General features: G+C 36.2%; 1 protein-coding gene across 15 annotated transcripts in view; it reads left to right on the top strand.

Moving 5' to 3' along the window:
• Nucleotides 1-18,171, top strand: part of Lrrc7 (leucine rich repeat containing 7) — a 483,929-nt gene that overhangs the window by 220,349 nt on the left and 245,409 nt on the right. For all 15 annotated transcript variants that reach the window (XM_031375980.1, XM_031375979.1, XM_031375984.1 and 12 more), the window contains one exon: nt 9,463-9,665. In XM_031375980.1, coding sequence (XP_031231840.1) covers nt 9,463-9,665 — 203 coding nt within the window. The remainder of the gene's footprint in view (nt 1-9,462; nt 9,666-18,171) is intronic.

Genomic DNA, 18,171 nt, shown 5'->3' with positions numbered 1-18,171 from the left:
AAAGTAGTTGTTGCTTCCTGTTATTTTTGTAGTTAGAGCTGGCGTACCATTCATGTGTCTATCTTCTGAAAAAGAAAATATTTAAAACTCAGGTATTAGAATGGTAAAATGAAAATTAACCCTCAAATCTAATTAGGTTTCAAATATGCTCGTGTCAACAGTCAAAAACTAAACAAGCCTCTGGCAGTGCACTCAGCATCGTCAATCCTCATGGAGATGACCCTTGATACAGGTTTCAGAGATATGCTTGAGTGCAATGAATTTAAAGATTCCTCTTTCTAAGTAGGACATGGAGTGAGCTTGGCAGATTTCCATATCCCTGTAGCACAGTTAGTAAGGCAAAATGCTTCCCAGAAGATGAACTAAAAACATTTGTCACTTGAAAAATGCAAGACTGTGTGGATGAATAAAAACAGCATGTATGCCACAGAAAACCTTGGAAAGACTAAGCCCTCTTTTGGCCCTCACCTTTGCAGGTATGGCATGTAAAGCAAGATCAGCTCAGAGACTGGCCTGAGGTTACAGTGAATAAAAAGCTATTGATAATCAGGCACTGGGCACACGTATTCTTAACTTCTGACTTTTGACTAGGGTACACAAAATTCTCAGGTTACTGCAGTTCTTTTTTATCTAAATTTTCATTGGTATTGAATTTACATAATACAACAAGGTGAATCTCCCTATGATTTTACCTGAATTAGGCCTGTCTAGGAAGCCATGCTGCTTATTTTTTCGTGATAGAGTATTCAAAGAGAGGCTTTGACTGTAGACCACATGCCATTAATGTAAACAAGAAAAAATTCCCCCATAGATAGATTCAACTCAGACTGGAAAACATACATTATTTAATTAAAAGGGAAATTCTCTAGGTTGTGGGAACCCAGAGAAGAGGTTATCATTGACTTAAGAGAAACATACTATACTAGTCTTGCCAAAAGAAACACATTCTTATTTTCTTTTTGACCTTTTCCATCCCTTTCAAAAAAAAGAAAAGAAAGAAAGAAAGAAAGAAAGAAAGAAAAAAAGAAAACTCCTAGAATCTAAAAAAAAATTTTTTTCTGCCTTTGAAGAGAGCAGGGCTCCCTGTATAACCCAAGCTGGACTTGAGCTGTTTGTCTTCTTGCATCTACCTCCCACATGCAGGGATGACAGAAACTCCCATGGCTGACCTAACTGCTCCTCCATGAGTGTAAATATGAGGCAGTACTGGAAATCATATTGTTACTCAGTCAGTGTACAAAATTCCAGGTGAGAGGCTACCTGGATTTGATGTATTCTAGGCTGTGACCACAATTCAGAAAAAGAGAATGTGTGTTTCTATATGTGGTATGTATGTGACATGTTCACAATTTCTTAGGTATAATATTACACTGCTTCTAAGACACAATCTCTCTCTGCCTTTGTTGTTGTTGTTGTTGTTGTTCCATCTAAAAAGTTATTTTATTGTTGTTCAATCTAAAAAGTTATTTTAAACAGATCATTAAATATGAGACCAAATTATCTCCCTTGGTGCTACCTCCTTGTTCATCATTGTATCAATATTCTGCACATAAATTACCCATCAGATGTGTTCATTGTTCCTGTGTTTTGGAGAGAGACAGCAATGTCCTGTGTCTAAATGTTCAGCTGATGATAGGTACACATAGAGTTGGTTTAAAGTGAACCAACTAGCCATGGCTTTGCCTAAGGAGATGTGAAATCCTAGCCAGATCTGTAAGCTTTATACTCATTACACACCATTAACTCTTAATCATTTTATCATTAAAATGCCGGAAATACACACACACAAAAAAAAAATTCCAAGTTGACAGATTGTAAATTAGTTTAAAACTGTGTAGACTATACAAATTTCTCATACCCAATGCCTTCCCTACATTTACTTCCAATATCTATTTTATTTCCCATTCTGAATAAGATTCAAGCCTTCTCCCTTAGGTCCTCCTTGTTACTTAGTTTCTTTAGATCTGAGGATTATAGCATGGTTATCCTGTACTTTATGGCTAATGTCCACTTATAGGTGAGTACATACCATGTATGTCTTTCTGAATCTTGGTTAGCTCACTCAGAATGATATTTTCTATTTCCATCCATTTGCTACAAATTTCAAGATGCTTTTGTTTTTAATAGCTGAATAGTATTCCCTTGTGTAAATGTACCACATTTTCTTCATTCTTCATTTGAGGAACATCTAGATTGTTTCCAGTTTCTGGATATTACAAATAAAACAGCTATGAACATAGTTGAACAAGTGTCCTAGTAGTATGATGGAACATCTTTTGGGTATATGCTCAGTAGTTATATAGCTGGGTCTAGACTATACAAATTTAGAAAATAAAATCATCTTTAGTACATATATCTATTTACTTACACAGTTAATTTTTTATGTATCTACTTTGAACCTGATATTACACTCATTCTGAGAAACACCATGTTGAACAGGTCAGATGTGGACCCAGACCTCACATAGCTTCTGATATATTCACAAGACTGAGTTTTAAATAATTAAAATGTAATCAAAGTGATCCACAGCACATAGGTGCATGACATATTCTCATGCTACAGAAATCATAGTCTATTCTGACAAATAGAGAAAAACTATTTTCCAATTTAATTTGAATTTTTAAAATTCAAGGAAAAATATACCATTGTTTCTTGTGCAGAGTAAGGCATAGCTCACCCAGGAGTCTGGTGTAAGAATATGTAATTTTATGCTCTCTACAAATTGACAACAGGGCTCTACTACTCAGGACAGCACCCACACAACTCATGAACACCAAGAAGTTGATCTGGTGCCTACTTGGAGCCTGCACCCCTACTCTCGTCTGTTTGGTGTGGGAAGGTACTCTTCAAGCTACTAAAGAGAAGTGTAGATACCAACCCAGCCACAAAATCTTTGACCTATCATATAATCTTCCTTCATACATGCTCCAGCAATGGTGGCACAGAACTAGGAGTGGCAAACCAAAGGCTTATTTGACCTATGGCCCACTCCATGAGAAGGAACCCATAGCTAACACTGCATGGATAACCAGAGTCTAGATAGCAAAGAAAACTACAGAAAAAGCAACCACTAGTGATCTATAAAAATAGCAAACTGATTCCTAACAATATTCTGCTATACTCATAGATCAATACCTTATACAATTGTCATCAGCATTTCCCATCATCTGCCAGCAGGTTGGGAAAAAGATGCAGAGACTCACATTATGTGGAAAGAAACTCTAAATTTGATGGAAGTCTCCATCAAATACTAGACTCAGAGCTCAGGGAATCCTGCAGAGAAGAAAGCAGAAAGATTGTAACAGCCAGAGGGGATGAAGGACAGCAAAAGAACAAAGCCCCCAAAATTAACTAAGCAAGAAGTATATGAATTCACAGAGACTGAAACATCAAGGATAGAGACTGCATGGGTCTACACCAGGCCCTCTGAATAAATATTATAACTATTAGCTTTGTATTTTTATGAGACTTAATGTGAGAACATGTGAGTCTCTGAGTCTTGTGCCTACTCATAGGACATTTTTCCTCCTTTTGGGTTGCAGTGTCTAACTTTGGTATGACAGTTTTTGCTTCAGCATATTATATTTTATTTTGTCAGGTTTGGCTATTATCTTTTAGAAGCCTGTTCTTCTCTTATAAAGGACAGATACAGAATGGATCCTGAGGGAGAGGAGGTAGGGAGGAGCTGGGAAAAATAAGAGAGAGAAAACTATAATCAGGACAGGTTGTATGAAAAAAGGATCTATTTTCAATTAAAGAAAACATAGGAGATGATGTGAAGAGTGGGACCAAGTAGAACTGAAGCTGAGTGTAGTTGTAGAAGAGGAGCATCAGTTCATACTTAGTGATACCACTGTTAAAATCACAGTTCTTTTGAGAGTCTTCTTGAGAACTATAAAGTAGCCGCCATGAAGGAATGCATAATCATATCTGTGCCTTCATTTTAGAGTAGTTTGGAGTTAGACATTATGAAATATTTTATTAAATAAAATTTAAATACATAAAAGTACATATTATATATAATATATAGTTATGTATGTGTAGGTCAGAGGACAACTCTTAGGAGTAAGTTTTTCCTCCAACTTTATGCAGGTTCCATGGACAAATCTTGGGTCATCAACCTTCTGTAGCAAGCAATTTTGCTCAGAGAGTCATTTCACTAGACCATATACATGTTTTTTTCAAAGTATCATTGCAGGAAGATAGATACAGATACAGAAGATGTTTGTAGTATGAGCTTGAATTGAGGAGCTCTCAAGACAGACATGTATGATTCAGGGAACTTCAGGTGTTTGAGTTGCTTTGGCTTGTTGACTGCAAAATACCACATGAGTGAACTATAAGAATCAGCCACAATCCCGAGATCTCTGACTTGAAAGACTAAGTATGTGGTAGAACCATCCTGAGACTGGGAGGTATGGGTGGAACAGTACTGACTTCAGACTTGAAGATAAAATTCTCTACACTAAATGTATACTGTAGTTTTCATGATGATGAAATCAAGAATATTATTAAAATAATATGCCAGGGGTCACATACATCCAGGCATCTGGCTCAAGAGTTCAAGGTCACCACAATGAGCTCCCTTTCAAGACTATCAGTCTTGAAAGCACTATTGCTTGTGATATCTTTAGATCATAAAGTATATGTGATGAAGAAAATAAATTTATTAAAGACACTTAATTTTTATAGGCATCCACTTACCTTTTTATCTTGTGTCAATGAAGTGGGTGTTGGGAATTGTAAATGGTATTATGCAACTGTAAGCACAGAATGTCTATAGAAAGCTAACACTATAGACTACACATTTGGTGTAGATGGCAGCCCCTCAATAGACTTAGAGTAGAGAACCTATGTTGGAAGATTCAATAGAACAATGTTATATCAAAATGTGATAGGAGAGCAGGTGTGATGTTATTAGTCTGAAGTTAGACTATGATGTCATAGTATGACATCAGAGGAGCCATGATGTTTCTGCTCAGAACTACCATAGGTTAACTGGGGAAGAATTGGAAGAACAAAAGGCATTGAGAGAAACCTAGATATGGCCATTATTGATTTATCTACATGTTTTCTCCCTAGTATGTAGACATGAGGAGATTTCAGTAGGGAAGTTCAACATGTTTTTAGAAGAAAGAGTAAATATAGGTATAGATATACATGATATAAATATAAATATCTGGAGAGGAGAAAATGCATTGGAGAGTCATTGCTAACAACATTATAAAATACTCTCTAAGGTATAAGAGTTGATTTTCCAGTTCATGAATATTGAAGAGTAGCTAGAGAAAGTTTGGCCAGTTAAGTATTTTCTATGAAAACATGAGGCCCTGAACCCATGTAAAATACCCAGAAGCCATGTGAAAATAGAAGATAGAGAAAAGAAGGCTTGTAATCTATCAGGCTAATTCAGTTAATAAGTTGTAGAGTGGTCTAGTCTCAAAGTACAGGATAAATGAGTCTTGAAGAGCAAACAAAGGTAACCTCTGCCGTCTACATTCATGTGCACATTTGCATACACATACATACACATACTCACATATATGACGACAACAGAGGAGGGGGGCAAAACTATAGGAAAATTGCCTCTGCAAAGAGTAATTTTTCCAGGCCAGGTAGATGACCAGAACATTCTTTAGAATTTTCTTTAGCTTGCTGACAGTTCATTCTGAATAAAACTTGTCATGCACACAAAGCTTCAATTATCCTTTTAGAGAGTCATCCAGTATTGGAGGACTGCCACAGATTACCAGTTATTTAAGGAAACCCTCTATTCTGAGAGATGAAGACAAAAGGAAACAAACAAAGTGGATCTCAGGGGCTACACAAGGAAAGTGAGGGAATAGATGAGTCCATAGTTAACATCCTCTGAGAGAAACGAAGATGGCATGACCCTCTGATACACAAACTGGGAGCTTAACATTCAGGATTCAGCCTAAGGATCTCATAAAGTACAAAATACTCTGATGGAACTAAGACAAATCACTACCTAGGGTTAGATGATAAACTTGAGAAAGCTTCCTGAAAATAGAGTCAAAGAACAATGACACAGAAATTAGTAGAGAATAATCAATTTACTGATAGTCTGTATCTAAGTTTTCTCATCCAGTTAATGAGGAATTGCAGCAAAGAAAACTTACTGATGAAGGGGGGAAAGCATCTATTAAATAACAACCTTCAGCAGAATTGCAAGATTTGAAAACTCATCAAAATCAAGCACATGCAAAGCACATTGTCACGAATGCTTAAAACTGGAGATAAAATTTTAAACTTTCTGCTGGAGCAGTTGAGTGTGAAATATGACTTTAAATAGGAATGGAACTGGGCTTTCTTACAAGCTACCCCAAATGTGCTTCTAAATTTATAAAGAAAAATTATTTCTGACCTAGAAATGTATATCCAGATGAACTTTTACTCCTTTGTAGGTAAAATAAGCCAGTTCAGATTGCAAGTTCTCAAAAAAAAAAAAATGTGCCTACTACACATCCTTTCTCAGCTAATAAATGGTAGCCATCTTATACCAAACTGAGGGAACAGTATTTTGGAAGAAGACATGGAATTCAGAAAATAACAAGCAATAACACAGGAAGGAAGTATAGACATAACAGAGTGGTGGTGAAGGAAGCTTCTACATGTGTCCATCTTCTACAGAGTGAGGGTAAAGGAAGCTTCTACATGTGTCCATCTTCTACAGAGTAAGGGTGTAGGAAGCTTCTACATGTGTCCATCTTCTACAGAGTGAGGGTGAAGGAAGCTTCTACATGTGTCCATCTTCTACAGAGTGAGGGTGAAGGAAGCTTTTACATGCATCTTCTACAAAGTGAGGGTGAAGGAAGCTTTGCATTGGTCTACAGAAGCAAAAGCTCCAGATGAAGCAGGGATACAGTGTTCTAGAGTACTGAGGTTCAGTGGGGATTAAACCTATGTGGTCTCATCCAGAGAAGACAGGCAGAAAACTGAGTCCGTAGAAGGTACATAGAAAAACACAGGCAAAGGATACACCAATGCACCAGTTCAGAAGCTGAAAAGATGTCTCAGTGATCAGGAGGCCTTGTCACCCAGTCATCAAGGCTGGAATCCTTACCCTAAAACTTATTTAAATACTAGATGTCTCACGCCTATCTGTTACCCCACCTATGAGTAGGACAGAGAAAAGAAGACTGTCTTCTAGCCAAAAATTCCAGGAGAAGCTCCACCTCAAAGGTACAAAGAGCGATAGAGGAAAGCACCAGATGCTCTCTTCTAGCTTTTGTGTATGTACATAGGAATGCACACCTTCACACGCATTCATGAATGCATGAACTCATACAGGTATACGTATAAACAAACAAATCTTTGTAAAAAACAAAACAATGCTAACCATAGTCTATCATCATTTATCTTTATAACTGCAGAGTACTCTGGACATGTTTACTAGGTAGCAAGTATATACCACTCATTTTTTAGGGTGATATTAGATTCTTAGTATGTGCTAGATTCTAGTTAGAGACATAAATCTGTCCCACAATCCCACAATTTCAATAAAATGTGGTAAAACAATAGTTATCAAGTCTTGTGATTCATTCCCTAGAAATGGGAAGTGTCAGAGTTGGAATAATAAAAGGTAGAGGGGAAGAAAACTCACCTTGTTAAGGTTTTCAGTGTTCTTCAGACTCCATTGTGGAAAAAAAGTATATAAGTGCTTATTCACCAACTTGTCCCCAGAATATCCTTGCACGAATTTCAGAAGTTAAAGGAGGCATAAGGACAGCCTTGGATGAAAACCCAGCAGCTTTTAAATAAATTGTGCCTGGTTGCTTCCAAATTTGAGAAAACTATGCAACTTAAAGAATAAAATGCTATAGAGTTTTTTAAAATAAATGTCATTATTTAAACAATACATTTTTACAGATGTGGGTGCATCTATGTGTGCATGTGAGTATGTAGGGGGTGGGGGGCCTAAATGCCTGCAGAGCTACCTAAAATTTGTGCTCGAAACAAAACACTGGTCCTTTGCAAGAGCAGCAAGCACTCTTAATTGCTGAGCCATCTCTTCATCCCCTCAGTAATAAACTTCTGTTCTACAAAAAAATAACAGTCTGGAAAAGTAGATCAGGATCAGTTGGTAAAGAGCTTGTCACACAAACATGAATTCATGAGTTCCTGAGTTATTACAAGACCCATGTTAAAGAAGAGAGAAAAAAGAGAAAGAGAGAGAGAGAGAGAGAGAGAGAGAGAGAGAGAGAGAGAGAGATTTGGTGATATAGATTCCAGTAGGTTTCTAATCTTAGCACTGGGGAGGCAGAGATAGGAGGATCCCTGTAGTGTGCTGGCAACCTAGCCTAGACAATTTAGCACATTTGTGGCTAAAGAGAGACCTATCTCAGGAAAACAAAACAAAACAAACAAAAACAAAAAACAAAAACCATGACTGGCTTCAAAAAAATCACACCTGAGGATTATCCCTGGTCTACACACACACACATACACATACACTACAAATGAAATCCAAAGTTTGAGTTAATATTCATTTAATACTAATTTTGTAGTCATCAAACTTCAGTGATATATATTTAAGATATAAGATAGTTCATATATATTATATAATATGTATAAAGATAAATATAAAATGCCATATATTAAAGACTATATAAGTCAAGGTCTCCTTGAAGAATTCAAGATAAGTACGTGGGGAAAGAACACACAGTGAAGAAACAATGTCTCCCTGTTCCCAGGGTACATTCACCAGGAGAGTGACCTTTAGTTAAAAATAAGAGGTTTCTCAGACCAGTTATTAGTAACTGATAGCAATCAGGGACAGAGCTCCATGCATTCATCTACTCATCCATATATTACTGGGTGAGTGGCACACATGTCACTCTATAGTCAATAAATACTTATCATTTTCTGGGCACCTAGACAGATATCAGGAGGAATAAAGTACTGCCTTGGCCCTCAAAAACTTATCATGGGAGAAAATGACATGAAAACCTGTAAAATATGTTTACTGTTGATAATATCATTATGTAAGTCTACAAGGCCTTTGCTCATTTTAACTTAGAGGAATAAAAAAGAGATATGTCAGGGTTTTCCTAGAAATGTCTAACCTGATTATAAATCCTTTTCTTCAATGTGAATCAGGATTCTATGGATCCAAGAGCATAGATTCCATGAAGATAGTGTTATGAGAATGCAGAATAGTCATGGTCCACAATAAAGTTATTCATGGAATCTATCTATGGGTCAAAAAGACATCAAAAACTCTGGGGATGAAATTTGACTATTTTTGAACTCTTTCAAAAAGTTCTGTGGAAGTTGCCCTGTGCCTGATTCCACATCTTGGGGCAGTTACAGAGCTCAAGGTTGTGATGGTTGCATGTCCTGTGTAGACCTTCCACACTGTAGAATCATAGCCAACCTTTTCGGCTGAAGATGCAATCTCCCATGAGTGTCAATGCTAAATACCTGTGTGTTCTCTCTCAGTGCAGTGCCTGGAGATGACCACCAAACGGAAGCTCATCGGCCGCCTGGTGCCATGCCGCTGCTTCCGTGGAGAGGAAGAGATCATCTCAGTGTTGGATTACTCCCATTGCAGCCTGCAACAGGTGCCCAAGGAGGTCTTCAACTTCGAACGCACACTAGAAGAGCTTTATCTGGATGCCAATCAGATTGAGGAGCTACCCAAGGTGAGTTCTGAAAAATCGAAGACACGCTGTCAATGCCAAGTTCCTAATGTGAAGATTCAGAATGGAGATAAGCTTCCTTCAGTCCTAATAACTGAGACATTATGACCTTCCATCTGGTAATTAACATATCACTGACTCTCACAAAACAGAGTTCCGTCACAGTAGTACATGACACAGTACTACCCTCTATAATGGTATTTGATGCACGACTATAGCCTTCTATCCAAGTAATACAGCAAGGCCTTTCATCTTGGTAACTAAAAAGCTGGGCTACAGAGGGAGTTCTTCAAGTCTGTAAAGTGAAATCCTGGGGTTCCCTACTCACACATACAAGAACAGTGCGTGTGTTCTTGCTTAGAAGAGAGAGGGATAATACAAAATGTGATATAATTTTAAAACATAAATTCATGATATGTTAAAATTATTTTAAACCTTTATTAATCTTAAGTCTAACATACAATATATTATATCTAACAGTATATTATAGTGACAAACATGATAAAGAGACTATATGCATCGAATAGTTTGTTGGTGTAGTGTACCTACAATGGGCAGAAAAAGGAAGAAAACATTGAATTTGTGAGTTGTTTGTTTTGGGGGGGTTGTTTGTTTGTTTTGTTTTTTTGTTTTTGAGACAAGGTTTCTCTGTATAGCCCTGGCTGTTCTAGAACTCATGCTGTAGACCAGGCTGGCCTCTAACTCAGAAATCTGCCTGCCTCTGCCTCCCAAGTGCTGGGATTAAAGGCGTGCACCACCACTGCCCAGCGAATTTGTGAGTTTTTATGTAAAAATATTTCAATAAAAGCTTTAAGTATGAACCTTTACATATGTGACCACACCTCAAAGAAGTTCCAGGTTAGAGGCACCTAACAGTTACCTAAGTAAATCACTAACTTGAGCCGTCATCTTGACATTTACTTGTGAAGAACTTATACATTTGCAAGAGCAGCATTTGGGATGTAAATAAATAAATGAAATGCATTCAATATGCAAAAAAAATTATTAAATATTTCAATGTGCTAACCAAAGTAAAATATGAAGTTGTTTTTACATGAGATTATGAATTGTGGTATTTATAAAATGTTTCAAAGTTAGAAAATAGTTAATGCTTACTTCAAAAGTGACCTGCTTCAATTTTAACAATGCAAAGCATAAGTAGGTAATCTTTAATCTTTGAAGAGAAGATCTGAGTCAAGGCTATAAATGTAAAATGTAAAAATGTAAAAGCCTTGCGTTTTCCACAGGGACAGAGGCCAATTCTGTTTGTAATTTAATACTTCTTTGCTTTTATTTTGAATTAAGAAGTAAAAATATAGACAAAATAATAAATTGTAATTGGCATACATTATATTAAAATTGCATATAAAGACATGCATAAATAAAAGAGTAAACTGAAAAATACAACCTAGTTCTCTTTTTTATAAGATATTTTCTTTATTTACATTTCAAATGATAATCCCTTTCCTGGTTTCCCCTCCAAGAAAAGCCCTGTTCCCTCCCCCCTCCCCCTGCTCACCAACCCACCCTCTCCCACTTCCTGGCCCTGGCATTCCCCTACACTGAGGCATAGAACCTTCATAGAACCAAGGGCCTCTCCTCCCATTGATGACCAACTAGGCCATCGTCTGATACATATGCAGCTGGAGCCATGAGTCCCACCATGTTGTACTCTTTGGTTGGTGGTTTAGTCCCTGGGAGGGAGCTCTGAGGGTACCTGTTAGTTCATATTGTTGTTCCTCCTAAGGAGCTGTTCTTGACATTTAAAAACTCTGTAAAAAGCCAGGCAGTGGTGGTGCATGCCTTTAATCTGAGCACTTGAGAGGAGAGGCAAGCAGATTTCTGAGTTTGAGGCCAGCCTGGTCTACAGAGTGAGTTCCAAGACAGCCAGAGCTATACAGAGAAACTCTGTCTCGAAAAAAAAAAAATCTGTAAAACACAATAAAAGTGATTTTAGAGAAGTCAACATGTGATCAAAATTGTGACTAAAATGTGACCAAATAATAAAACAGGAACTTAGTGAATTAAATCAAGTTGACCATATCTAAAGTATAGTAGAACTAAATTAGAAACAATATAAAAATATTTATAAATGTTATAATATAACATCTCATATTTATATGTCTATATTTATATGGTATAATATATAAATATACTTTATATAAATATAAATAATATTTATACATAAAATAAGAAACTTTGCAATCTTATCTCCAAAATATTTTAAATGTGAAGTTTATATTTTGAATGCAGATTTGATTCTATCTCTGCTGTTTGGTTGGGAAGGCCCCCATCAGGAAAATAGCAGCATCTCTGATACAGAGAATAGTGGGACAGAATAAAGGTTCAGGTTCCTGATGATAATGTAAGTGAAAGACCTATAAGTAAAAAAATTTAAAACAAATATTTACCCCACCAGAGCTATAGTAAGTTCCCATATAGATTATGCTGAGTCAAACTAAAGTTCAATTTGGTGGCATCCTGTGATAGTTCTAAGTAGTGATCACCAAACAGCAACAGGAAAAGCCACTCAGACATTTCTCCAATCTCAATTCTATAGGTCTCAGTGAACTTTTATACACCTAGAACAGCCATGCAGCTTCATTTATGGTTTTACTACAGTTTTATTCATTTACCCACCACAAAGAAACAAAAAACTAAGACTGAGTTGAAATAATTATCTTTCTACTTTCTTTAGTGACTAGTATGTCCTTTGCCTGCATTTGAGGGAGAACACTGGTTGGCATTTTTGAATTGTCACCTCACTTATTATTATACCTCTAGATCTACCTGTTTTCCGAGATTTCTGTCATTTTATTTTTATTTATAGCTGATTCACTTTCTGTTTTATATATTAGCACATTCTCATTATGCATGCATTTATAGATAAACATCCAGATTGCTCCATTCTTTTAATCATGAATGGAGCAGCAATAAACAGAGATGTGCACATATCTCTGTGGTAGGATATATTATTCTCTAGATATATCCAGGAGTGGGATAGCTGGGTTCTATCTTTAAAATTTAAGGAACATACAAGTTAATTTCCATTTTTTTTCAAAAAACAAAAGCACAAAAGGAAAGTTTGCAGATGGCAGTGTTCCACTCTGCACAGCAATGACTGAGGTTGCTGAGCAACCTCAGTCTTCAAAGTGTGAAGGATTTGGTTAAGAAAATACCTGACTTAACAAAATCCCTTTCATTTAGTAGTTATATGATTCAGACAGACTGAGCCCTGAAGCCACAGCTTCCTCACCTTTGGCAGAAGTGAACAAGCTTCGGTTTCTTCTTGTGCAATTATCATAAAGACCAAATAATGCAGAATATATTAACTGACTTATTAAAAAATCAGAGTGTTCTGTGACTCTTGAGAAACAGCTGGACACATTCTTGAGAAGCTCATGCCTTTATCTTGGATGCATAAAACATTATCTTAAGCATGCCTTCTCTCCCTCTCCCACAATACTCATGCTTAAATCTATGTCAGAGCTATTTCTTAATGTACTTCAACTTTGCTACATAAAAGAAATGGCTTACTTTAGGGTCTAGGAATCTCAGCTGGTAAAGCTCAGTTGGTAAAGTATTTGCCACATAAACAAAGGGACTTGAGTTTGAAACCAGAGCACCCATATAAAATTCTGGGCACAATAGCATGAATCAGTAACCCCTAGACTGGTGGAGTTGAGATGCACAGATTCCAGAGATTCGCTGATCAGCCAGTCAGGATAGATCACTGAGATCCAGGTTTAATGAGAGATCCTGTCCCCAAAATGAGAATGATAAAGAAAGACACCTAATACTGACCTCTGACCTTCACATACATGTGCACACACACACATGCACCAACATTTAAATGTGCACATATGTGGGGGGGTGCTCATTCCAATATGAAAAGAGATTTACTTAATGAGATCTATTTGCTTCTTCAAAATAATAACAAATAAAAGATTACAATAAACAAAAATGTACCTACTAGTGACTATAAGTTTACTATTTAATATAGATTTACAGTTGTGCCTGTTAGATTTGTTGGGGCCATATTAGATAAAGATGAACATTTGCTGGCTCATAAAACTAAAAATAGCCTGAAGAACTTCATGTGGAAAGTACAGAAAACAGACTTCATGGTGACTCTCCAGGTACAAAAACAAGCTGGGTCAGCTGCCCCAAAGACCCTATGTAACGTTGATATTTGCTCAAAGTTCAAACTTCTCAATCTTCACATCATACCTAGTGAGGATGCCTGATAAGGAAAGCCATTGTTATGATGGAGTTAGGAGGTAATTTCCATACAGACAAGCTCACATATACACTGCAGACATGCACATGTATACACAGACATAAGCACATGTATATACCATGCACACTCAAACATACTCCTATTTGTACTCATGTTCATCCATATACAAACATACTTATCATATGCAATGTGTTCTCCAATATCACACATAGCATATATCTTTTATCTTTCTTTTCATTTTCAATAATTGCTACTTATTCTAAAGCCATATTTGCTGAATTTTTAAATACAACTATTTGAAAACCAAGATATTCTCTGTATTGGGAGAAGTCTGTGATCTAAAGGAAACCCAAATGGAAGGTGACAAGTTGAGAAATGCTAAATTGTAGAAGTGATTACAGTTAATGAAAACGTGAATGATCACTATTAAAAATTAATCTCTTTGAATAGAAGAAACTACTTACATCTCTCTACTCACAGGTTAAACAATCATCATAATTTATAACAGTAAAATGGTTTGATCAAGATTAAAGATTGCCTAAATTTGAAATGTGGAACATGAAAAATGCTACTTGACCAGTGGCACTGCCTTATGCTGACTATAATTCTTTTGAGTGTCTCCCATAAATATGGAGTTGTTCATATTTTGATATTTTATATGAATATTATCTTCCACATAGATCTAGGAAGGCCTCTGCATTTAAATAAAAATTAGAAAAAAGAATACATCTTTAACTTCCTACCTCCTCGCAATATCTGGAGCCTGATATTCTGACTTTCAGTATAAAATATATAGTGTTTTCTGAATATATAAAACCATATTAAGAGTAAATCTGCCTCATGTACGTGTCTAAGTAATAAAGATGTAACAAGAATTGACTGTTTAATCTCTTTCTTAGAATATTGTACTTAGATGCTTTCTAATTATTTTGGCATTCATATGGACAGATTTATTTTTACAATTGAGGACTTAGGTGAAATCTGCAAGATATGGCAGAAGAAAATGAGAGACAAATTAACATAAACTGCTCTTGTAGAAAAGATATCAGATTTCTTTTCTTACTTGGATCTCTATTGTTACTTAAAATGTTTCACACAGAAAATTTAATATTGCTGTTAGTCTTAGGCATAAGTATCAGTAAGCAATGGTCCTCTGTCTATTTCATGCATTTTCTAGATATTTTTTTATCTTTCATGTCAGAACCTGATTTTTTTGTGTTTCTCAATTGCACATGAATAGTAAATCTGGTAGAAACATTTTAGAATTCCATTCTCTATTCTCTATTCCCATTTGGGGCAAATCATACATAACCTCCTAGATTTTAGGTAAAGTGTACAAATTGGTATATTTGTTTATTCTGCATGTTTTCTATAGATGTTATTTCAGGTACCAGGGTTCATTATTGGACAAACCAAGTTCCTAATCTCACGAAATTTATTTTACTGGAGAAGATAAAGAATTTGAAGGGGATGTGTTAGATAGCAGATAGATATTTTTATGAAAATAAAGTACAGACTTTCCTAAGGGAAGTTTAGGTTGAAAGGGCAAATCCCTGAGAAGTGACATTTTGTGTTCTCTTCTGACTGACAGGGAGAGGTTACAAGGAGAGATCTGAGGATAGGTGTGCTAGGCCAAGAGTGCAAGGACTTGCATGAGAGTGTGTGATGAGTAGGAGGAATAGTGGAGCAGACAGGGCAGGAAGCTGGCAAGCGCTGGTGGACAAAATCAACTGAATTTGAGATCTAATTCTAAGTGAGAGTGAAAGATTTTTAAAAAAAGAATATGAAATCACTTACTTTTCAAGTGCCAATTTTGGTGTGGTAGGAATACAGCATGATCAGTAAAAAGTAAAAGCAAAGAGATTGAGGTTGGTATAAGTTAGGGGAAAGTCACAGACTTCAACTCTACCAATGCAGTTTTAGAATAATATAATAATAAAGTAAAATAAAGTAAAATAAAACAAAACCCTTCAGACTAGGTTTCATAGGTGAAAGAAATAACTTTGCCAGTGGAAGTGGAATATCAGGGCCTGAGAAAGATCTAAAAAGAATAGACCTTTGTAGAGCTAGAAAATAAGTATGAAGTATCACGGGGGATGTGGGAAGAAAAAAATGTGTTGTCGTGGAAGCAGAGAAAAAATGGAAATTATTTAAAAATAAGAAGTAGTGTAAACAGAGATTCTGACAGTAAGAACAGGAGGGAGCATTGTATTTAGTACAATGGGAATAATAGGTATCATCACAAAGTTGAACTGAAGAACTAACAATACTGACCCTCCTATGAGATGTTACTAGGAAGAAGCAAAGCAAGCCAGAGAAGCCCCTGAGAGCAGGGCGCTGCTATTTCTTGTTAAGATTGGTAACATTTGGGGATAGAGAGGCTCATAGGTTCAGAGCACTTGTTGCTTCTGCAGAGGTTTCAAGTTTGATTCTCCGAACCCACATGACAGCTCACAACCTTCTGTAACTCCAGATAGTTATGAGAGATCTGAGACCTTTTTCGGTCTCAAAGGTCACCAGATACTCACCTAGTACACGTACTTACCTCAGGCAAAATACACATACACATTAAATAAAAACAAATACGTTTTTTGAATGAAAAGATGGGGACTCCTTGCTATAGTCGGTGACCTGGAAGCTCATTTGTATACTGAAAACTGTTATCTTAATTGGGAGCCATAGTCGAAGAACCTAGATTTGCTGAATGTGTTACAGGCTGACTTCCAGAAAAGCAGATATCTTCAATCATTGTAACAAGAAAAGGAGAAAACATAGATGTAGAAAGTGACAGTTTGTGGGACTTGAGGGACATGATGCATACTGAAACCTAGTGTAAATGATAAAGGGTTTGATGTGTGAAAGAAAGTTCTAAAACTGAATGAACTAAAATGGTGGAAGGAGGTAATCCTACAATATGCTGAGAAAATGGGAGCATGAACTTCAGGTTTACAGTTGAAGTCACTGAAAGTCATAAATATGTCTGCTAGCCATCCTTTGTAATGTTCCTACTTTAAGTAGGGATGTGGAAATGAACATCTGTGTGCTCAACCAAAGACACTTTTTGGTCAGGACAACTCTTGCAGGTGTTTTGTTGGACTCTATTTTTGTTATATTTTGTTGGCCTCATTTTGAATTTAAGTCCACTGAAGCACAATGAAGTTAAAGTGACTGAAGCTTGTACACTTGGCACACAGTACAGTTCTGAATACAAATTGAAAACTTGTGTTTTCAGTCTCTGAGAATTGAACTCTACCCCTAAGCTACAATACAACCCAGAAATCTCTCAATAGTTTAAAGTTTGACTCAACATGTATGAACTAAAAGACATAATCAAATATTATAAGATTTAAACCATAAAATCTAAAGAAATAATGATATTCAATTTTGAAATGAGCTCCCATGTACTAATTGTTGGTCTTACTACCTGTTCTGTCTGTGTCCTGTGCAGAATGCCCTTTCCTGTACCAATGAGTTAAAGGCTAGTCCCCACTTTCTCTTGCTTGAGATTCAGACTATCTGATATATATGAGGTACTTGGGGTTGGTTTTGTGCAGGCTAATGAGGATGGATCCATTTCTGTTCTTCTATAGGCAGACATACAATTTGACCAGCACCATTTGTTGGCATCTTTGTCAAATCCAGGTGTCCATATGTGTGTGGATTATGTCTGGATCTTCAGATCTATTCCATTAACCAATATGTCTATTTGTATGCTTATACCATGCTTCTTTTATTACTATAGCTCTGTAATACTTGAAATCTGGGATGGTGATACCACCAGGAGTTCTTTTATTGTTCAGAATTGTTTTAGCCATCCTAGGTTTATTATGTTTCCATGTGAAGCTTAAGATTAGTTTTTCAGTTTCTGTGAAGATTATGTTGGAATTTCTGGGAATTGCGTGGAATCTATAAAATTCTTTTGGTACTATGGACTTTGTTACTATATTAATTCTTCCACTTTGCAAGCACAAGAGGTTTTCTTTCCATCTTCTGATATCTTCTTCAATTATTTTCTTCAATGTCTTGATGTTTTTATTATATGTCTTTTATTTGCATGATTAAAGTTATTCAAAGATATTTTATTTTGGAGATTATTGTGGAGAACACTATTTCTCAGATTTTTTTCTCAGTCTGCCATTTGTGTATAGGAAGGCTACTGATTTTTATGTGTTGATATTGTACACTGATACTTTATTGAAAATGTTTATCAGCTATAGAAGTTTCCTGGTGCATTATTTAGCATTTTTTTTTTGGTTTTTTTTTTTTTTT

This window comes from Mastomys coucha, unplaced genomic scaffold (genome assembly GCF_008632895.1).
Source record: "Mastomys coucha isolate ucsf_1 unplaced genomic scaffold, UCSF_Mcou_1 pScaffold16, whole genome shotgun sequence".
Lineage (NCBI taxonomy): Eukaryota > Metazoa > Chordata > Mammalia > Rodentia > Muridae > Mastomys > Mastomys coucha.
This window is presented reverse-complemented; position numbering and strand designations above follow the sequence as displayed.